The sequence below is a fragment of the Triticum urartu genome, chromosome 7A, assembly GCF_056163025.1.
Source record: "Triticum urartu cultivar PI428250 chromosome 7A, HENAU_Tu73, whole genome shotgun sequence".
NCBI lineage: Eukaryota > Viridiplantae > Streptophyta > Magnoliopsida > Poales > Poaceae > Triticum > Triticum urartu.
Window position 1 is genome coordinate 255,488,477 of NC_141879.1, and position 22,778 is coordinate 255,511,254.

General features: G+C 49.7%; 5 protein-coding genes across 5 annotated transcripts; 3 read left to right on the forward strand and 2 right to left on the reverse strand.

Moving 5' to 3' along the window:
• The first annotated feature begins 2,144 nt into the window (after positions 1–2,144).
• On the forward strand, positions 2,145–3,636 carry LOC125520733 (pentatricopeptide repeat-containing protein At3g42630). The gene has a single exon (XM_048685726.2). The coding sequence runs from the start codon at positions 2,221–2,223 to the stop codon at positions 3,475–3,477; it is 1,257 nt and encodes a 418-aa protein (XP_048541683.1). The 5' UTR covers positions 2,145–2,220; the 3' UTR covers positions 3,478–3,636.
• Positions 3,637–3,849: 213 nt separating this feature from the next.
• LOC125520732 (Pseudouridine synthase family protein) lies at positions 3,850–7,443 on the reverse strand. The gene is made up of 8 exons (XM_048685725.2): positions 6,937–7,443; positions 6,477–6,548; positions 6,219–6,377; positions 5,789–5,917; positions 5,586–5,702; positions 5,362–5,463; positions 4,518–4,676; positions 3,850–4,278 (listed from the first exon to the last, which is right to left on the reverse strand). Exons 1-8 carry the CDS (start codon positions 7,237–7,239, stop codon positions 3,904–3,906), a joined length of 1,416 nt encoding a protein of 471 aa, XP_048541682.1. The 5' UTR covers positions 7,240–7,443; the 3' UTR covers positions 3,850–3,903.
• A 412-nt stretch (positions 7,444–7,855) lies between these two features.
• LOC125522543 (putative mitochondrial adenine nucleotide transporter BTL1) lies at positions 7,856–10,259 on the forward strand. The gene is made up of 5 exons (XM_048687593.2): positions 7,856–8,167; positions 8,625–8,719; positions 8,852–9,185; positions 9,421–9,661; positions 9,835–10,259. Exons 1-5 carry the CDS (start codon positions 7,976–7,978, stop codon positions 10,080–10,082), a joined length of 1,110 nt encoding a protein of 369 aa, XP_048543550.2. The 5' UTR covers positions 7,856–7,975; the 3' UTR covers positions 10,083–10,259.
• Positions 10,260–12,890: 2,631 nt separating this feature from the next.
• Positions 12,891–15,486, forward strand: LOC147959226 (exocyst complex component EXO70I-like). The gene has a single exon (XM_087532504.1). The coding sequence runs from the start codon at positions 13,331–13,333 to the stop codon at positions 15,437–15,439; it is 2,109 nt and encodes a 702-aa protein (XP_087388630.1). The 5' UTR covers positions 12,891–13,330; the 3' UTR covers positions 15,440–15,486.
• A 137-nt stretch (positions 15,487–15,623) lies between these two features.
• On the reverse strand, positions 15,624–22,764 carry LOC125520999 (pumilio homolog 5). The gene is made up of 10 exons (XM_048686037.2): positions 22,514–22,764; positions 21,297–21,891; positions 19,086–20,503; positions 18,773–18,914; positions 18,564–18,671; positions 17,246–17,458; positions 17,037–17,147; positions 16,588–16,782; positions 16,109–16,280; positions 15,624–15,995 (listed from the first exon to the last, which is right to left on the reverse strand). Exons 2-10 carry the CDS (start codon positions 21,885–21,887, stop codon positions 15,973–15,975), a joined length of 2,973 nt encoding a protein of 990 aa, XP_048541994.1. The 5' UTR covers positions 21,888–21,891; positions 22,514–22,764; the 3' UTR covers positions 15,624–15,972.
• Between the last annotated feature and the right edge of the window lie 14 nt (positions 22,765–22,778).

Consider the following 22,778-nt stretch of genomic DNA (forward strand, 5'->3'; position numbering starts at 1 on the left):
GCAGTGCAACATTGGAGAATTCCCTTGCAAGTATCTAGGGCTTCAGCTTGCCATCAGGCAGCTTACCCGTGGTGATTGCCAGCCAATTTTGGACAAGGCAAAAAAATGGTCCCTGTGTGGCAAAGGGGACTCATTCACCGACCTGCCAGGCTGATTCTTGTAAAATCTGTCATGACTGTGAGGCCTATCCACGATTTCATGATCATGGATGCTCCAAAGTGGGTTTTTGAGGACCTAGATAAGTGGATGTGTGCGTTCTTTTGGACTGCGGAAGACAAGGTCAAGGGAGGACAATGCTTGATCCCATGGAACACCATTTGCAGGCCCCTCTACTTTGGTGGACTAGGAGTAAAAAATTTAGAGCTGCAAGCGCTTGCGCTGCGAGTCCGATGGGAATGGCTGAGAAGAACAGATCCGGAGAGGCCATGGCAGGATATGCCCTTGGTGGTTGATAGAGAGGCTCGACAAGTTTTTGACAGTTTGGTGCACATCTCGGTTGGTGATGGAGCCAACACCTTATTTTGGCGCGATAGATGGATACATGAATTCGGCATTGCAGACTTTGCCCCTCTGATCATAAACTTGGTGGAAAGAAGGACGCAAAATAGACATATGATTCAGCAAGCACTCGAGAACAATCAATGGGTCAGTGACATCAACGGCGATCTGAATTTCATGGCGCACTTGCAATTGATCATCTTGGGGCAAGCCATTGCCTCGGTTCCTCGCGATGACAGCCACCCTGATGCTTTCTCCTGGCCCGCTGACATCTCTGGAAAGTACACCGCCGGCTCAGTTTATGACAGGCTGTGTCAGGGCTTGGAAAGGGTGCCTTTTGCCTCTTGCATTTGGAAGAGCTGGGCTTCTTTGAAGTGCAAGTTACACATGTGGCTGACGGTGCAACATAGGGTTTGGACATCTGATCGTCGCGCTAGGTATGGTTTACAGGATCACCCTTCGGCTTGCTTCACGTGCTTACAAGAGGAGGATAACGTGGATCACATCCATGTCCAGTGCGTCTATGCACGGAAGGTCTAGCACAAATGCATCCAAAGCCTCGACTTGAGTGTAGCCATACCGCAGGTGCATGATGGCATGTTAGACTGGTGGCTTCGAGCTAGGAGACCTTTTGTTGGGAGGATCAAGAGAGGTTTTGACACCTTCGTCATTGCGGTTGCCTGGTCTCTATGGAAGCAAAGGAATGCCCGTGTGTTTAACCAGAGGGAATAGGAAAAGAACGTTGATGAGTTGCATTTGCACATCCTCAACGAGCTCAAGGAGTGAAAGGATGCAGGCCTAGGTGTTGGTAGCTTACATCATTTTATGAGAGAGGAGCTTTAGGCATAGGTATTGGTGTTGAGTTGTACTCCCTCCGTTCCGAATTATTTGTCGCGGGTATGAATGTATCTAGATGTATTTTTGTTCTAGATACATCCATTTCTACGACGAGTACTTTGAAACGGAGGGAGTACTTCCTTGTGTGGATGTTCGCGTCACACGCAAGCTCTTGTAAATAACCTTCTGTCTTTCATAAAAATATGGTACGTCATTGGGGTACTCTCGAAGAAAAAAAGAGTACAATGAGTCCTATTTGGAACAGACCTGGCGGCACGGCACGGCCTGTGCTAATCGTGCCTGGCCCGGCACAACCCGCCATGGCACGTTTAATAGTCGGGCTGTGGCGTGCCGGCCCACTGGCGCTGCTCTTTGGCCCAGGCACGACCTGATTAGTAAATGGGCCGGCCTGATGGCCCGTTTAGCATGCTGGGCTGCACATTTTCAACCTGTTGAGCTGGTTTTTTTGTCTATTGGGCTATATTTTAGGTATACATAAGTAAAAAAGATTTAAAATTATATAAAAAAAATTAAACGGGTCGTACCATGCCAGCCCGCGTACCCAGGCTCCAGGCCCAGGCATGGCCCAAGGCGTGCCGCGTGCCAGGCACGGCCCGTTTAGCCCGTGTCGTGCCTGGCCCATGGCGAGCCGTACCGGCATGCTCGCGGGCTGGCCTGTTTGGCCCGGCCCATTTGGCCAGCTATAGTTTGGAACGGGAGATTTTCCTCGATTCTTTAATATTTGAACTGCCTGGTGTGAAATTTCTGCGAAATTCGTGTTAAGCTACAAATAGGACTTGGCTTTTCTTGTGAAACCTACTCTTGGATCAATGATGGCAGTCTTTTTTCTTTTCTTACGATGGCTCCATGAAAGGATGAGGTGATATGGGCTCCCTCTTCCTTCCATGGCCGCTGCCTTCCGCCGTTTGTCCTCTCCCGGCCGCTCGTCGCCGACCCCCGGAGCACCACCACGCGCCGCTCGCCGTCCCATCCTCCTCGTCTCATCACGTCCGCCTCCCTCCTCCCCTTTCTTCGCTCAGTGAGCTCCGTCTCACTCAAACTGACCTCGCCCGAGCGCACACGCCGGCGTCGACGCGCATCGTGCCCCGTCCAAGAACTGCCCCACCGGATGCCGACGCCGCGGCGGCCCTCATGGTCGCCCGCGCGGAGGCCGGCGACTTCGTGCGGGCTCAGTCCATCTGGGCGCAGCTCCTGCTCAGCTCCGCCGCGCCGTGCCTGACTGCCGCGGCGCCCCGCCTCCTCCCGGCGTACGCGCGCGTCGGCCGCTACGACGAGGTCCTCCTCGCCGCGAGGGAGCTCGCCGCGCGTGACCCCGCCGCGGCGCGGGACCTCTACCCGCTCGCCGTTTCCTGCCTCGGCGCCGCCGGCGAGCTCGCTCTCATGGAGGACGCCGTGCAGGAGATGGCCCGCGCCGGCCTCGGCGTCGACTCCGCCACCGGCAACGCCTTCGTGCGGCACTACGCAGCCTCCGGCACCGTCTCGGAGATGGAGACGGCGGTCGGCCGGCTCAAGAAGACCGGCCTCCTCATCTCCGTCGACGCCATCCGCGCCGTCGCTTCGGCGTACATCGCCCACCGGAAGTACTACAAGCTCGGCGAGTTCGTCAGGGGCGTCGGCCTCGGCCGCCGGGACGCCGGCAACCTGCTCTGGAACCTCTACCTTCTCTCCTTCGCGGCCAACTTCAAGATGAAGTCGCTGCAGCGCGCCTTCCTGGAGATGACCGCCGCCGGGTGCCGGCCGGACCTCACCACCTTCAACATCCGCGCCGCCGCCTTCTCCAAGATGTGCATGTTCTGGGACCTCCACCTCACCGCCGAGCACATGCGCCGCGACGGCGTCGCGCCGGACCTCGTCACGCACGGCTGCTTCGTGGACGCCTACATGGAGCGCCGGCTCGCGCGCAACATCTCCTTCGCGTTCCGCCGGCTGGATGGCGGCGCCGAGCCTGTCGTGGCCACGGACGGCGTCGTGTTCGAGGCGTTCGGCAAGGGGGGCTTCCACGCCACCTCCGAGGCGCTGCTAGAGGCGGCCGGCGGGAAGCGGCGATGGACGTACTACGACTTGCTCGGCGTCTACCTGAGGAAGCAGCACAGGAGAAACCAAATCTTTTGGAACTACTGATCTTCATCAGTGCAGCACTGTTACACTAGTGCAACAAGGTAGGAGTACCAGATGCTACGATGTACAGGGATGATTGTTATGCTAATAGAAACAAAATCATAGATGTAATGGAACTATGGAAGAGTCTTTGTAAGATGACTGCCAAATTTGATTTATAATCTCCCTAAAAAAATTACAGTACTAGCATCAATTTCTCACTGATTCTGAAATGCCAGCTGCTACAAATCTACAACCTGACAATCCCAAAGAAAACCTAAATAACAATATTATATGTAACTCCCTAATTCTGAGTTTCAGAATATGCCACTCCATGTGTCACTGAAATGTGGGCATGGGCCCTGCACGTCAGTGATCTTAAAGGGGTCACATCATGAAATGCAACTTAAGAGGAGTCACATTAAAAATCATTCAAACAAAGATAAACTATTACACCAGGTAGGAAGACATTATATTCCAGCTAATTTTCATGTGCGCGGGCAACGGTGCAATGAACCTTAGGAGATTCGGCTTCTCCTTGGACCATGGGGTGCCATTATCATGCCACTCTCCGGTGTTACTCAGGAACTTTGCGATGTTCGGGACCACCATCTCCCGGCAATGCAGGTGCAGCAAAGGGACTTTAGAGAGAACACTGCCCTTCTGAACCTCCAAGCCTTCAGGCCGCCTCAGCTTGTATGGTTCCCCGGTGAACGGCTCAAAGTCCGGTTGGGGATTCTGCTTCCACCTTTGGTGCACGAACCACCCATATTTGTAATCTCCAACAATGGGAGTGCCCAAGGCTTCCGCACAGTGCACTCGGAGCTGCAGCAGGGTCAGCATAGTTTAGATTGGTGATTTCAGTTAAAAAAAATCAATTATAAATGTAAGGATATGTGAATATATTCACCGTATTACAAAACAAACTCGGGTGTTGAAGGGGAAATCGAAAGATGATGCAACAGGATGTACGGCGTATCCATAATACAAGTATGTTAACATCTTCATATATTTTACAGAAATGTGTTTCACCAGTAAGAGTTAATTAGGTGCCGTGAGACTACCTGATGCTTCCGGCCTGTCAATGGGCGCAACTCAATCCAGGAACAGCCATTGATGGTGGGTCCCATCACTCGATACTCAGTAACAGCCTCTTGTGCACCATCTATGCCAGAGGGATGCGCCAGAATGACCCTCTCAGCTTTTCCATCATCAAGAAGTACCTAGTTCAGTGAGAAAGAAACCAGGACATGTGACAAATCTTGCCATTAAAAAAATGGATCGTTACTACATATGAGTATGACCTTATCTATGAATCATCTTGGTTCAATCCGTGGAAAGGAGCCAGGGATGCACCAACTGTGATGGTTGATGAGAGTGCTAAGAGCATCTCCAATAGGTGCCCTATTTTAAGGCACCAAAGTGTGCTTGGAGTAAAATTTACAACATCAAAAAGTGGATTATAGCCGAAAAATGTTCATCTCAAACAATTGCCCTAAAATTGGTTCCCTAAAATACATCACGGTTGCCTTCTTGCCGGTGCCCTATTTTAGGGCACCTGTTGGAACAACGAAGTGAGCTGTTTTCTTGTGGTCTTGCGTGGTCCCTGCTGCCCTAAAAAAATTGCAACAGCAGCTGAAGTGTTGCAATGCAACACTTGGTGCTGTATTTTGCAGCTGCCCAATCCTTGGGAGTATTTTTTTTTGCATATAAGGCACCTGTTGGAGCAGCGTTTTTGCCCTTCGTGCGCTAAAAAGCGGTTATGCCCTATTTTAGGGCACCTATTGGAGATGCAAAGATGACTACATCTTCTAAATGATGCAATGATTTAAGTAACATAAAACATTAAAGGATTCTTCATTTCTTAATAACCAAATACTTTTCTTAGTAAGATACATGATATAATACCTTTGTGAGAGGAGCAGATATAACTCCTTCACTCTCTGTAGGGGTCCCAATGACCAACGCCCAGTACCTCTGCACGTATGATTCACAGGCAGTATTCCATATCTACAAGATGCATCAATAATACAAGACATCAGTGGGCTATTACTGCAAAAGGGCATGTCAATCAAAATCATTTAGATATAAGCCCACTTGCCAAGTCGCCAAAATCACGAATTTATGTTAACCTGCGAAGCTGTTCTTGCCAATTTGATGCTAGTGAAGAGCCAGTGCAGCCGGGTAAAGCTTTCTCTTGTTCTTCCCATCAACAGCAAACCACTAGTATCTCTGTCCAGTCGATGGACCTGCACTCACAAACCGCAGGAAGAAAATCATCAGAGAGAGCTTAAGACAACACATAGCATCCCAAAATAAAGAGAAACAATCTAACCAATTTTGGACCCTCTTCATTCCCATATGACAGTGCTGCTGCTGCAAGCACATCCATACTGTTATGTACTGGTAAATTCCCCTTCATGGGCACTTTTGGAGGCTTGTTAAGCACAAGTATGGCTGAGTCCTATAATTTAGAAAGTTCAGCATACTATGATGGATCTGAATAAGGAAAATCAAATAACCAAACCCTAGGTGACACCTTTGAAATATCAATAAGTAACTTGTGAATGGCATTTTTACGGCATTGTGGAAGTAATATAATATGTAGATAGACACTTGATTTACACATATCATAATCTTGTATGCGCAAGTTAATTTACTGTACAGAGGTCAGGGGCTTACACAACTGCCCACAAAAAAAGCATTTGTTACGGCAGCAATCATGCAAGAAACTAATCAGAGTACAACATAGAATGATAGATTACCTTGTAGATGACAAGCCTTTTCAGGTACTCAATCTCATCCCTATTGGGATGCAGTGTGGCAGTTGGAATGGTCTCATACCGCTTCTTTATCTCGGCCTCAGCCACAGACACAGGAAGATGAATTCTCATGCCAGGCTCCATCACTTCAGAATGCTTGATCTGCAACGAACTGCTGAGCATATTTACTTCACTCACGTAGTAAATAACATTTCACTAAAAGAACCCCAGAAAATACAGCATGAATTCTTCATTACATACCTTCTTCAAATGATGCTTCCGGCACCAAATGCTCTCTGCTGAAACCTCCTGATCTGAGCACTCAGTGTAAACCTGATAACAGATAGCAGCACTTTTCATGTCAGATTGAAAACAATGCCTACATGCAGTGTAAACTGGTAGTGAAATGATAGAAACTAAAGCAAAATATACCAAAGCGAATCAATCAATGGCTCATTGGAGAAAAACATTGCGATCATTAACTGAATTCATCACAATTAATCAATGGTACCTAAGCATGAAAGCAGCTAAATCATTTCGCCACTATAATAGCCTACACTTTGAACAAGCAATTCACATCTGAGAACAATGCAATCCCATTCTTATCGCGTGTTAACACTAACTGAAAAAAGTAGTGCAATCTTTTCATTAATAAGACCGCAGATGATAACAACAGGGCCTGTATAGAGTGCGGAGGCGTGGCACCCGCAGTAATACGCACCTGCCTCTTGTTGAAGTGCGCCTGCACGACCTCCTGCGGCACGTCGGCGAAGCAGTGCTTCACCCAGCTGACCGCCGTCACGTGGCGCGGCGCCACCTTCCTCCCGGGGAGCGGGTCGGCGCCGGCAGGGAACGGCGGCAGGGAGAGCAGCTGCCGCGGCCTCGGCCCGGGCTTGGGCGCGCCGAGGCGGGCCACGTTGTTGCTGTCCACGCGCACCACCGGCGCGGGCGCGGGCGGCGCCAGCCGCGACAGCCCCCGCCTTGCCGCCGGCCATGGCCACGTCCCCAGGCGACGCCGCAGCATCCTCCTCCGAGCCGTGCTGTGGTGGTGGGCACTGGCCCGCAGCGGCCAGGTAGATTACATAACTGGGCCGTCCTGACCCCGAGACCCGTGAAGGCCCGTAAGCAGAACTCAATCCTGCACGGCCCGGCGCGAGGGCAGGCCCGATACGCTGATATCTCTCGACAGGTAATCGCCTCGGGTTGCTCAAAAAAAAAAAGGTAATCGCCTCGGGAAACGTACAATGATGGTCCTCCGCTTGTTCAATTTGTAGTTCTCCCGCTCTCGAAAAATAAGGGGGAAACTTAAATATCTCTATGGTTTGCATGCAGGATACGAACCCAGTCTCTGTCTTCGAAAATGCCACTGTCCCGAAAATCCCAGGAAGAAACCCCTGACGCAAATGTACAAAAAACTCGCACACGAACGTGTAAAACATACGGAGAAACTCCAAAAAATATACGAAACGTAGCACCGAAAATGTTCACATCACGCTTTTCTCTTCTATTTCTGAGGAAAAAAACGTTCACATCACGCGAGACCACAACAATGCACGTCGAAAACGTGCAGCAAGTTAGCCGAGCGTCGCACAACATGTAGAAATGTGTCAAAAAAAGTGGACACTGCAGAATAAATACACCTCCTCCTTTCCGCCGTGGAACCGTAGACGACGGCCGATTCTTTCCGACGCCACGTCGTGAATCGCCGTTCTTCCTTCCCCATTCCGCGCCTCTGTTTGCCGTTGTCCGGGGTTCCAGCCATGGGCGTGGAGGAGGGCTTTCGCGGCAACAAGCTCACGCTCGCCAGCATCGGCTTCGCCGAAGCCCGCGGCGCCGGCGCGTTCAAGGACGACGGTCTGCTTGGAGTGGGGCTCCCCAAGCCCAAGGACGGCTACCTCGACTGGGACGTAGCAGTCAGGCTCAGCCTGCCGGACGTCGGCGCCGCCGTCAGGGTAAGGAACCGCAGATCCCAGCGCCTCGGGTAGCCGTGTGTGCGGTTCATGCAAATTGGGACGGTTTACGACTTCGTTTGGAGGCATTGTTGCGCTTTTTTTCTAAATTTTTTTGGAAATTGCTGTGCTTGCTTGTTTGTTCTGATGCATTTCGCACTTGGCGATCTTTCGTCAGTAACTGTTCACAGTGTTTCTGCTGAAGCTTCTCTCTGTCAGGGTTTCAGAACGTCCACTTGCTTCAAATTTGAACTCCCTTGATCTGTTTCGCTCTCTTTCAATTGTATGGTATGATAGTACAACAGTCACTGCAATTGTTTTTACTAGTATGACTATGGCTGATGTATATCTTATGATTTAGGATTAGCTTTGTAGTTTGATGTGTGCATCTTTCTATTTCCCATCGACATGTGTTGTGAGTTGTTACATCAGAACCTAAGAACCTTAATTTCTAGCGCAGACTTTGCTGAGGCGTCGAGAAATTGCAGAATTCGTCAGCGGGGCAATGGCTGGTACCATGACTAAAGCTGTTCTTGCTCCTCTAGAAACTATCAGGTATTCATTTTACTTTCATCTAAACTTTCAATTTTTTCTGATGATAGCAAGATTCGATTGGTCGGGTAAGTTAATCAGGCTCATTTGATATTAATAAAAAATAGTGATGCCATGGTTTCTGATTGATTTCAGGACAAGAATGGTTGTCGGTGTAGGGTCAAAACAGATTTTCGGTACTTTCATGGAGATCATGGAACACAATGGCTGGCAAGGGCTCTGGGCAGGCAACACGATTAACATGATCCGCATCATTCCTACTCAAGCAATTGAGCTCGGCACATTCGAGTGCGTCAAACGGAGCATGACTTCAGCACAATTGCGATGGAAAGAGGATGGATGCCCAAAGATACAGCTCGGTGGTTTGACGATCGAGCTGCCTCTTCACCTGCTATCTCCAATCGCCGTTGGAGGCGCGGCAGCTGGGATAGTCAGCACTTTAGTGTGCCACCCCCTTGAGGTCCTCAAGGTACATCAGACCTGACTCTGTATTAACTGACTACAATGATACTGACAAATTTGATGGTTACTATCGATGATAAACTACCTGTGGCTTAAATAAATTGTGTAATGTGCTGTCTGTTCCCAAATCAGCAGGGCATACTGACAAATATCTTTGCATTTGATGTGAATGTGATGGTATTTTATATACTTGTGCTGGCAAACCACTTGCCGATTCGTTGATGTTCTATGCTCTGTCTCAGGATCGTCTGACTGTTAACCGCGACGCGTATCCTAGAAATATCGCCCTTGCGTTCAACAAGATCTACCGAACCGAAGGCGTCGGCGGTCTGTACGCCGGCCTGTGCCCGACGCTGGTCGGCATGCTCCCTTACAGCACATGCTACTACTTCATGTATGAGACGATCAAGACCTCCTACTGCCGTGCACATGAGAAGAAGTCGCTGAGCCGTCCCGAGCTGCTGGTCATCGGAGCTCTTTCAGGTGAGAGGATTCAGTGCAGCCCAGAAGGCAGAAAGTTACTACTTGGTTTCATTCTGTTTACCTGTGCTGTGCAACAAAATCCTTGGAGAAACTTAGAAATGGGGTGTGTTCAAGATTCACTTACAGTTTGGCCACTGAATACGCCGTTAAATTTCGAGGTTGCTTTTGTCCAGGTCTGACGGCGAGCACGATCAGCTTCCCTCTGGAAGTGGCGAGGAAGCGGCTGATGGTCGGAGCCCTGCGAGGGAGATGCCCGCCCAACATGGTCGCGGCCTTGGCCGAGGTGGTCAAGGAGGAGGGCTTCAAGGGGCTGTTCCGCGGCTGGGCGGCGAGCTCCCTCAAGGTCATGCCCACGTCCGGCGTCACCTTGGTGTTCTACGAGGCATGCAAGGACATCCTTCTGGCTCCACACCTAGCCTAGGCGTTGCCTTGCCTGAGATCATTCAGCAGGGCAGCAGGCACAACTCATTGTGATGTGCTTGTGTGTGGATTGTCATCTTTTTGTCCCATTTGGAAACACGCACTTGCCAGGAGCAATGCTACACCTACGAAGGGAGTTACATAAAATTTACGCCAGTTGGCAGATTGTGATTGGATCTAGGGGGAGGAGGGGCCCAACCCATTGAAATTAGGGGGGGGGGGGGGGGGGGGTAGCGAGGGAAAGTTAGGTAAAAAAAATGTAACCCCTTCATAGGTGTACGATTATTGCACTTGACAGATATCTTAGATAAAGTGGTTACTCGCCTGACAGTTGTCCGTACCCCGTCTTCCTCTCTAGGAAAAAAGGGCGATTGTGGGCATACAGTTTCTCCTTTTGGTGAAAGCCGGCAAGGCCGTGGTTTCCTCCTCCTCTGCTCGCTACTGCAACGGCGGGTGGAGGAGGGTGTCTTGTTTCTTTCCTGTGCTTTTTTCATAGGTGGAGTTAGTCTTTTGTGTGATGCCGCCGGAAGGATGAGAACGGCGCCGTGTCGAGTAAAGTTGCCTCGGTGTCCTCCTCACCATGACGACGTTCTCAATGACGGCGTTGAGAAGCCGATGGCCTCATCCTCTCACTGCCTAGTCAGGGTGATGAGATTGGGTCTTCTTTTCCTCTCCGGCAGTTGTTGTTTTCTGTAGTGGTGTCAGTGGCTGGGTGACGGTGTAATACACTGCGGGTGGCCACCGGAGTCCGGCAGCAGGCCCGTCTTGGGGCCCATTAATCTCGACGAAGACCTAACCACAAGAGGAATCCTCGGAGCTCGGATAAACGACAAGGGTCATCTTGGCGAGCAAGCCAAGATGGCGGCAGCTTAGATCGGATCGATCTCCTATAAAACCCTAGCCCTTGTCATCTATATAAGGTGGGGCTAGGGATAGCCATTGCCATCTATATTCGTAGAATCATACTCTCGCATGAGGTACTCCACCGTGAATACAAACCAAAAGCAGGAGGTACAATGATACTCTTTCCCGGAGGATAGAGTCTGAGTAACTTCCTCGTGTGATCTCCGATCAGGTACTTCAGACCATGGTCGCTGCCCTACGGGGGTACTGATGGGTTTATGCACCGTCACTTGGCATGCCAGGCATGAGCCTTGTCAACGGCCCAATTGAGGGCTCGGGTTTCAGCTCTCCTCTGATACAGGAACGACCCCGGAAGCCACAAGATGAGGGAACCGTGACGCGCAGGCCCGAAGACCTTCCCGAACCGTGATGCGACGAGAAGCTGTGAACCCGTGGGGCTCGGGGATGAAGACTTGCAAGCACCACTAGGCCACGCAACATGCAGGCCCGAAGACCTCCCTGAAGTCGGACTCACGAAAGCAAGCAACAAGGATATGGGGAGCCCGCTTGGGCTCTAAGAGATCGAGGCGCTTCAACCCAAAACATGCTCAGGGGCTACTGGCGGTGTAATACACAGGGGGTGGCCACTTGGTGGGAAGCCTGGTAGCAAGCACATCTCAGGGCCCACGAAGCTCTGCGAAGACCTAACCACAGGAGGAATCCCCCGGATAAACCACAAGGATCATCTTGCAAGCAAGCCAAGATGGCGGTGGGTTAGATCGGATCGATCTCCTGTAAAACCCTAGCCCCCATCATCTATATAAGGTGGGGGCTAGGGAAGGTATCTACATATGTAGAATCACACTCTCAGTAGTCTCATACTTCATCCTCCATTGTAACCCCCGCACGAGGTACTCCACCATAAATACATACCAAAAGCAGGACGTAGGGTGTTGCTCCTTCATGGAGGCCCGAGCCTAGGTAACTTCCTCGTGTGATCTCCCATCTGGTACTTCCGGCCACGTTTGCCACCCTATCAAGAATAACGACGGGTTTATGCACAGTCACTGGGATGAGATGGATTTCCTAAAGCGGGATTCATGGGACGACAAATTGTGGATTTGGCACTCTTCCCCAACTACATCAATGGGATGTGGTGGATTCGGGTCTAGCTTAGCATGGGGATGTTCCCAAGTCGACGTGCCATAGCGACATGTGATGTGCAATGGTGTCATCGACTCAGAAAGCCATTATGGCGATGGTGTTTCCCTAGATTGCGCGATGGTGGAAATTTTGCTTCTTCTCCGACGAGCGCCTCAGTGGCGTTGGATTTTGATTGCAATTGTTAGTTTCGGTGTGTGCATGAATCCTTGTGGACCTCCGTGTGTTCTTTCATACCTTGGATCCTCTTTGCATAGTTTTCAAGACATTTGTCAACTCCTAGTTTCTTTACTTGTTGTCGCGTATGTTTGTACATGTATTCTAATTGTTGATTAATGATATGCACGGTTTACTAAAAAAGATAAAATGGTTATTAGTCCCCTGAAAAAAGGTTGCTATTAGAAGCATTAGTTAATTTAATTTCGCTAACCTGGATTTGTCTAATTCCTGGGTATTCCTTAAAAAGATGGGATCACTTTGATTTGTAGTGAAATTCCCTCAATAATCAAAAAGCGAATTTTCATTGGCAAGAATGTGGTGCGAGTGATCTCGACATTTGGGTGCACTCTAAATGCACCATGTGGTGTGTTTCTTCCTGAGAATTACTTCCTCCGTAACTAATATAAGAGCGTTTAAATCGTAGTGATCTAAACGCTCTTATATTAGTTTACAGAGGAAGTATTGTTTACTTCACATTCTCGAACATGATAATTTTCTGTTTACCCAATTACAACACAATTATGGTGTGATTGTATTATTTCAAACAAATGATCTGTCTAGGTATCGGTGGGCCGAGATCTTCTTAATTCTCTCGATATAGAAGTGCAACCTTTTTGTTTTCGGGAATGATATAGAAGTGCAACTTGCGCTTTCACTAAACTAAAATTGCATGTTCGGAATTGATAGACCGAGACTTAAGAATTCCCAGTTGATTGAGACTCAGCAAAACATTTTGTTATCAGAAGAAGAATGCCACGAAGGTCATGCAGTGACAATATGATTGTTGTCTGATGCATCGTGCCGCTTGTGAGGAGTGAGACACGAGAAGGAGCGATCTCCAAAGATGGCCATTTGGCCACACTCCACAGCACAAAAGGCTAAGAAGACTCAGGCCTTGCTCTGACCGTCCATCCGCGATCACGCGGTCCAGCTTTCTCGTGGCGGGCATATAATACTTGGCGCCAGCAATGTGCAGCACATACCAATACGCACGCCCGCACGTACTTACAAGCCGGCCGGCCGGCCATGTGCCCCACCACCGCCCCGGTGACCGGCGCTGGCATGGACGACACCGTCCTTGCAAAGCTTCGTGCCTCGCGAGCCGCCATCGTCTCCGCGCTTTCCGACGCTGCCGGGGCGGAAGCTGCCATCGACGAGGCCGGCGACCGCCTCACTGACCTCCTGTCCAGCGCCTCTTCGCCGTCCTCCTCCAACCTCCAGTCCAAGGCCGTGGCGGCGCGTGCACTGCGCGCGCGCATCGACCGCGCCGTCGCCCCCGCCGAGCCACTCCTCGCGGCTCTGCGCCGGGTGTCTTCCCTCGCCGAGGAGGCCGCGCAGCTCCCGGAGAACCCGGCCGACACCGAGAGCGCCGTCGCCTTCGTCGACCGCGTGGACCAGATGCGCGACGCCATCGAGGACGTGGTGGCGCGAGGGGACGAGGCCGTCCGGAGGGTCGAGGAGGCGGTGGGGTTCCTTGGCCGCACCACCACCAAAGCCGCCGGCCGCGGTCGGGTGCGGCGGCTCACCGAGGCGGCCTCCGCGCTGCGCGCCGTGTACGAGACGGAGGCGGAGGCGATGCGCTTCGAGGGCCCGCTCGACGAGGCGCTGCTCGGCCTCCAGGATCTCTTCGAGGCGGTCCTGCTCAGGCTCAAGCACGCCGCGCCCGAGGACGATGCCGGCGCCGTGGGAGAAATGGACGAGTATGAACTCGGCACGGACGGCGAGGTGGACGCCGCCGCGAGGATGGCCAAGACGCTGGCCGGCAACGACTGCCTGGACATCTGCGTCGACATCTACGTGAAGGCGAGGTACAGGAGAGCGGCCAAGGCGATGATGCGGCTGGACCCGGCGTACCTCAAGGCTTACACGGCCGAGGCCATCGACGGCATGGAGTGGGAGGCGCTGGAGTCCTCCATGGCGCTGTGGAGCCCGCACTTCCACGTGGCCATCGCCTCCGTGCTCACGGCGGAGCGCCGTCTGTGCGCGCGGGTGCTCGCGCACCTCCCGCCGGCGGTCTGGCCCGAGTGCTTCGCCAAGATCGCCGCGCGCATCGTGGCCGCGTTCTTCCGCTTCGCCGACGGCGTGGTCGCGGCCGAGCGGGAGCCGCAGAGGCTGTTCAAGCTGCTGGACATGTTCGACGCGGTGGCACGGGAGAGGGAGCGCCTCGACGCGCTCTTCTCCGGCGAGTCGGCAACGCTGGTCGCCATCCGCGAGCGAGCGAGCGAGGTGGAGCGCGCCCTCGCGCGCGCCGCGGCCGGCGTGTTCTACGAGTTCGGCCTCCGCGTTGAGACGCACTACATCGCCGGCGCCGGCGCCGGGAACGACGCCGTGCACGTGCCCAAGATCGTCCGCTACGCCGTGAACTATCTGAAGTGCCTCGCGTCCGAAGACTACCGCGGGCTCATGGACACCGCGCTGCGAGCGGAGCGCGAGCGCGGCGGCGGCGGCGACGACGGCGATGAGGACGGAGGCGAAGCGGGGAGCGGGGGAGGCCGCGCGGCGCTCGCGGAGGCGGCGTCGAACGTGCTGGAGGCGCTGCACCGGCACGTGGAGGCGGCGCGCAAGGTGTGCGCGGACGCGGTGGCGGGGCACGTCATGGCCATGAACGCCTACTGGTACATATACATGCGCACCCGGGGCAGCGACCTGTCGAAGCTGATCGGCGAGGAACCCATGAAGCGGCGGTACAAGACCTCGGCCGAGGAGGCGGCGTGGGAGTACCAGGACGTGGCGTGGAGCCCGCTGGTCCGGCTCCTCGGCGGCAGCGGCGGCAAGGCGTGGCCGGCCGACGAGGCGCGGGAGAAGGCGGCGGCGTTCGCCGGCGTGCTGGAGGAGAGGGTGAGGAAGCACGGGGCGGAGTACAAGATCCCGGACGGCGACCTCCGGGCGCAGATCAAGGCCGCGGTGACCAAGGCCGTGCGCGGCGCGTACGCCGGGTTCGTGAAGGCGAACGAGAAGGCGGTGGCCGGCGGGAGGCGGGAGCTCCTGCAGGTGGACGTCGTCGAGAGCATGGTGAGGCGGGTGTTCGAGGAGATGGGCGACGCTGAAGCCGGCGGCAAGGGCATGGGCCGGACGAGGAGCAGCGGCCGGGTACGGCGGGAGAGCGGCAATATCGAAGGGTTTGAGGCCAACTGAAGTTGCTACAGCCTACAGCACGCACGCCATGGATTGCCACACAGTCAAACTTCAGCGTGGAATAATATTTTTGCATGAAGGTTCTTGTTACTACTACCAATTACTGTAATCTGCAATAAATCACAGGCCATTTTCTCCTCAGTCAATCCAGTGAATGGATGATGTTTTACCACACAACTGGAGATTTAAGCAAGCAACCAAGCCATTACATTACCAAGCAGTCAAGATACACACATGTATCACACATACAAGCCAAACCACTGGAACTATACATATTTTGCACACGGCTACCAACTACTAGTACAGTGTGGATAAGCACACCCTAACATATCCACACTCTAACATAGATACACTGGTGCGCACAGAATAAACCTTGTGCCTAGCACCTCCCTACACTGCCTAAGCAAAGTCACGTATGTACAATCTTCCTTGCTGGAGTTCCATGTTTTGTTAGCACTTTGAAGCACCGCGGTTCCAAGTTATGCTTTCTTCCTTGCTGATGAATTTGGCGGGGGTTGAGGCGCCTCCAATGCCTAGGAGTCGCACTCGGCATCTCCTGGAAGGATTATTATAGGATTAATTAAGACACTTCAAAACACTGGAGCTGAAGCAAAGCACTGGGAAGATTAACTGATTCATCGTGAAGTATCGCTAGTTCAAGAGGCTCACCTTCACCGCAAAGCTGCTCGACTCGGCTCGCGATATGTTTGCCATAGGTGTACTTCCTCAGTGCTTGCAAGTGACCCTTTACACGGCTGACCAGAAGTTCCCGCTGCTCATCGTTGCATGTTTCAAGTATCTTCTGAACAACATAATTAGCATACTGATCCTTCATCATTGCCTAATTGCATAGCAAGTGGTTAGCAAATGAACTCACAGGAATTTAATAGTGAACAAGCTTAGAATCTAGAATCAACGGAATCAGTAACAATAGACGGTACAAAGATACAGGATTCCTCAGTCAGGCTTGGAAATGTAACTCTCACTGCTAAATTGTCATTATCTGATTCCACATGGGATAATACTGCCTACTTCAGACTTAAGACTTGTACCGCGGAGCATTACTGCCTTCAAATTTATCAGCCAAAAAAGGAGGGAAACAAAAGGGATGGAAACATTGCGTTAAAGTGTCAAATTATCATACATACCAGCAAGGTATCATTTCCGTCAGTCTGCTCCACAATCTCTCTGATCAGAAGATCTCGTTCCGCAATATCTCCATGTTGGAAACACTTCTCTATCACATTTGATGCAAATTTATTTTGGCTCATGGTGACAACCTGCCCAGCCAACTTACTGATAATTTGAGCCCTTTCATGACTTTTTCCTTTTTCCACAACATGCTGCAAAAGAGACGGAAAAAAGAAATAAGCTGATATATTATGACGTAAAGTAGCCAAGGGCACTTCACTCACATCATCTGGTATCATAGAACTCCATAGCATATTCTTTTGCGACAAATGAACCAAAGGCAGGTCATAACTGGCGATGTATTTTGTGTTTACTATAGCCACTCAGTTAGTTTATAAATCAACAACTACTGTGCACTTTTTAGAATTTGGCAAAAGATATGGAATCAAATTGCAAATAATTTCACCTGGGTGACATAGTTGCCATACTGGTCTTGTGCGAGGATGCAAGCGGACTGCAATATTTCATCTATTATGCACTGACCTCGTGAATCACCACCACAATGCTCCAAAACTCTCTGCAGACAAGTGTATGGATTGAAGGGAGAAAGAAAGTCAGTGTGACAGGATCAAGTAGCAAATTCGTATCAAGCATTATTCTGGAGTCTGAACCCACCTGAATAACACGGCAACCATATGGATGCATTGAAAGACTAGCAACTTGTCCCCGAAAAGCAGATACTACAAAACCAATATGTTCCGTGGGGACACACTCTATGCACTTCTGTATAACATGATTCCCATTTTGGTCACGAACACATCGCATAATATTTCCATCAAGCTCGCGGACCAGATCTATTTTCTGGTCAAGTTCCATAACTTCCAGAGCCTGCATATTATAGAAGAGAATTAAACAAGCAAAAATTAATAATAACTGCAGGACACATCAGATACTATGGCGTATGCTGGTTGCATCCAGAATTCCTATACCGTGCCAACATGTAACTGCCAGGTTACACACTAATTTACATAGCAGATTACACACTAATTTCTACTTGTTATTTTGAATTTCCTAAGTAAATTTTCCAATCATACTGATTGCAAGCAGAAAAATATAATGTTCTCACGTACTGCCAACTACAGGTATACTTCAACCCATTTCTCTTAATTTCCTGATTACTCTAGCTCTCTTCAAAGCTTTCTACAAGCTGGTGATAACTTGATGAGATTTTCTTTACAAAATTGCATTTACCTCTCTTTGCACATTATCCCTGAAATCAGAAGTTTTATCTGACTGGACACCATATTTAACTGATGTTACATGTCAGATGATCTAGTGAGGTAGCTTAATCTCAAAGGGTACACTCTTAATCCACAAGTTGGAACCAAACTCAAACTCTCAACCCTAGTTCTGACAAATCCTTATCTCTAATATAGCAATTGTCACTATTGTATTTTCAAGGCATATGATGTTGCCTGCCTTGGAGCTGTCATATCAGCCTTGGCCCATAAACAACCCATGATTATGTCAACACACTGAAATGGTGGAATAAGCTAACCTACCATAATTAACCACCAACCTTCTTTTTTCTACAGTTATCCAAGCGAACAAACCTAAGCTAGCCAAAGAGTAATTTGGGCTAATCAGGTTAGTTGCCAGACACAAAATCTAGGTTACACCAACCTACATGTGTTAAGCTTAGCTAACCTAGTTATCCATTGCAAACAAAATGCAGCCATGCCACTTGTTCATGCATACAAGGGTACCATCCAGAATGTATGATAAACTCAGTAGCTAATTCTTGAGATAAACAGCTTTATAACTTTTAAGTGAACATCCCAAGTAAACCCCCAAAAATGCTATAAATACATGGGGGAAACTAGATACATAATAGACGAACAAGGTGCATACTCATAGACCCATATCTTTACAATTAACACAGAACGAGATCGGGCTGGACTAAAAACAGGCAAATGTTAAAGAGTAAGAGTACCTTTTGAATTACTCGGCATCCATACATCTGAAGGCTCAAAGGTACAACATGACCAGCAAGCTTGGCGGCAAGATCCCTTCTTTGCTCAGGAGTTCCATGTTCAAAAAACTGCAGAGATTACATGTCACTTTTTTGTACAACCAGCAGTTACCATGTGCGACAAAGTGATGCAGACAATTTGCTCCACATAACAGATAACCGGAGCATACCTTTTGGATCACATAATTCCCGAACACATCAGTCATTAAAGATGAAGCATGAGGAAGAACTTCTGCAAACACGGCTGCCTTCTCTTCAGCAGTGCAGTTTTCCAATTTCTGCTGGATGAAACGGCTACCATGTTGGTCAGCGCTGAGGTCAAGAGCACATCACGCATTAGCGACCAAAACTGGTATTGGTGTATATATGCTTAGTTAGAAGTTAGAGTGATACATATGCTGAGTTGCATGCCTAATAGAATGATAAATATGCTAAAATGCATATCAAATTAGAATGATAAATAATCAACACAACACAACTAACCTGAAATCTACTATGCGACCTGTGATATCAGATAGCTCAACCCTACGTGCTCTGTTGGACTTCAGTTCTTCCAGGAAAGTGCATGCCTTCGGGTTATCAAATTTCTCCCTTTCTCGCTGCCCTTGAAACCCAGAAACAGCAGTCATACTTCTTGAGGCGGACTGAAACCTCGCAGAATCATTTCTACCAGAGGGGGAAATTCCAGAGAAAGGTTGCCCCTGAAACACTGGGCTTGTTGGATAAGTCAATGGCGCTCCAACATAGGGTGAAATGCCATGATAATTTGGAACAGTTCCTCCTCTTAGGGTTGTAGGAGAATTAAAAATTCCAGTTTTTGGAAGTTGAAGCCTCTGATCAGATGGATATTGAGCTTGAGGAAATAACTTACGTGGATCAAAATTATCAGCAACATTTCCAAAAACACTACCCCTTGGAGCCAATGTATTGTATTGATTTCCACTAGCATACTGTGGAAAAGAGGGATGCTGAAAGAACTGAAAAAAGTTCGGGTCGGGAATAGTTGGCTGCATGGGAACCCCGAGTTGCCCATACATTTTATATGGCTGAACAAACTCGGTTCCTGCAGTAAGATTCCCTGCTGAAGGAAAACCAGATGGCCTACCACTAAAGCTTGGAGTCATAGGACTGTCGAGAGGTGTCGCAGCAGAACTCTGGGGAGAATAGCTAGTCATAACGGGTGGGAAACCTGAACCACCCAAAGCATACCCAGCAGTCACATAAGGATTTGCCAATACACTGGCTGGATGCAAATTCTGATAATATGGGCTTCCAAAAGAATTCGATGTATAAAAGGGTGTTGGCATACCAAGTTGAGGTAAAAGTTGCTGCATGTCACCAGTGGGTAGTTTTAGCTGAGTATGAGACACGTTGTCAACAAAAGGAACATGGGGCAGATGTGCTCCATGAGGAGTCATTGGCATATGGTCGCCTTGGACTAGAGGTGAGAAGCCATACTGCTGCAAGAAATTGCCCTGCCACTGCTGCTTAACTTGTGACGTAGTCGGGCTATCCAAACTTAACTTCAAATTCTTCATGCTAGAGTCCACAACATCAAGTTTAGTAACAACTGCCCCACTGACAGGCACATCATTTCCAGGCTTCATGTCTATGCTCTGCTTTTCTTGCTGTTGCTCAGAAATTTGTACACTAGGGTTATTATCAGAACATGATGAACTGGGAACAGATGTAGATGAAAGATTGTTGCCAAGTGTACTTCTCAGTACACTGGCCAAAGGTACAGGTGTCCACGAATTTAACCCTGATGGCTTGACAACATCATGTGGCAAATTCCTTGATGAGTCAATATTAGAATGGACAGCTACGCCATCACCAATACTGCTGCTTGATAGATGTGAAGAGTTATCATACAACGAATCGGGGTTCTGCTGGAAGCTCTCCTAGGGAAAATATGAACAGATAATGAGATGATCAACTGTAACATGCTTGGACATAAAATTAAAATATTAATGTAATGTCAACATTCATTTGCATGTGCAGCATGGAAAAAATGTAACTAAACATGACCATTAATTGTGCATCTATGCAAAAAAAAAACTCAGTATTATGCAAGTGCAGAAGGGGAGCCTTGGCGCAGTGGTAAAGCTGCTGCCTTGTGACCATGAGGTCACGGGTTCAAGTCCTGGAAACAGCCTCTTACAGAAATGTAGGGAAAGGCTGCGTACAATAGACCCAAAGTGGTCGGACCCTTCCCCAGACCCTGCGCAAGCGGGAGCTACATGCACTGGGGCTGCCCTTTTTATTATGCAAGTGCAACTAACAGGCGTTCCAAAGATATTTTCAGTGCCACCATATTTTCTGCCCAATCATCCTTGTTTTGGTATATTTACAAGATATGCAGCAAGATGACTAGATTAGCGCAACCAACGTATACTTTAACTATCCAAACAAAAGCCAACCATTTCTAAGAAAGGAGTGCTGATTTTCCTTCAAATTGGAGTTGAAAGATTGGCTGATATTGATATAAGCACAGGGTAGCTCATTTGCAACTTCTTGCAATAAACTTGATGGCATCTTAATATAGGAAAGCAATTGCATTAATACTTTGATCCAACACAGTTATTATTACTAGTTCAAGCAGGTACAGAGACCAAGCATCCCTGAGCGGCACATAATCGATCAGAAAAATGGAAAGGAGGCAAGAGAGACTTGTGGTCTACGTGGAACACTCACCTGCACAAAATCCACAAGATTCATCTGTTCATCATCTGCAGAACTTGAATCCAACCTTGGAGACTTATCATCTTCCGGTTCTTCCTTGTGAGTTGATAGAGTAGATCGAGGTATAAATAAGGAGCCTTTATTGCTGTCATCTTGGGAAACCACTCTCCATTCTTTAACCTTGCCAACTCGGTTCATGAAGCGGCGGCTCTCCCTTGAGATTAGTGGAGGAGGAAGCCTTGGGTTCAAATTCACCTTGGAACCATAATAGTCAAAGTATGCAGGATCAGCACGTAACTGCTCCTCAGCCGTGGAACTGCCAGTCACATTGTCCAAGTTACCTAAACTGGTGTCGAAGTTTCCACTCCGCTGACCTATAAGATTACCAAGAGCAGCCAGAGATCCCTCCATGCTAGGAGGTGCGCTTCCACTTCGATTTGGGACAGATTCCCCCCAGCCCCCATAAATCCCACTGCCATTCTCCACAAACCCCAGCCCTTCTCCTGGAAGATTTCCCAGTGGAGAGTCGAATGCTCCGAAATCCTTAGTCCAGCCACCAGCCCCTGCCCCTCCAATCAACCGAACAGCACTCTGTGTGGCCATTACACTGCAAGGAACCATATGAAAGGGGGAAAAAGAATATTTAGTGTTTATCAATTGACTATATTAGCAAGTTCATTCAGGAGCAACTGGATTTACCGATTTGGCATATTCAACAGGCAACAGAATAAGTTCTGTTGAAGCAAATGATTTCCAAAGTTACTGTTTCATATTAGGAAACTATGAATGACAGAATAATAACAGCATACAAGAAGACTGCCCAAACATGCTAAGGTACCAGGTCTCTGAATCTCTCGAAGATGCAAAATGTGGCATTATATCTTGGGGCGAATGGAAATGATTTGTAAACGAGAAGCCTAAAGCAATGGATTACATGCTTGCAGCCCAACCACACAGCAATTCCAAAGCGAAAGCGCCTAATTTGCACCTAAAAGGCAAGAGCTTGGCAGCGAAATCAGGCATAAATCCATCAAACGCCTGGACATAAAGTTAGGCCATCCCCGACGCCCTCAATCCTGCACCTCCGAATCACAACAAAATCGAGGAAAACCCCGGTTCCTTTCTGTTCCGGTGAGTCTTTTAGACGACTTTTTTTTTGTTCTAGTGAGGTCGCATGATTATATACGGGAGAGGGAGCGAGCGAGCGAGAGAGAGGGATAGATAGGTACCTTGACGCCTCCGAAGCAGCCGAAGCTTCCAAACCCTAGGCGAGCACCAGCGCCAGCACCAACCCGGCCTCCTCCTTCCCCTCTCCCTCCTCGACCCCAAGCCGCGGCAGTTGGCCAGGCCTCGCTTCCCTCTCCCTCTCCCTCCCCGGAGAAGAACCAGCTCGAGTCCCCCCTTCTCCCTCTCGTCGCCGCCGATCTTCTCCTTCTGGAAGCCTTCCTTCTCCTCTCTCGGTCTTCCCCTCTTTCTCTTTTGCGGGCGGAGAAA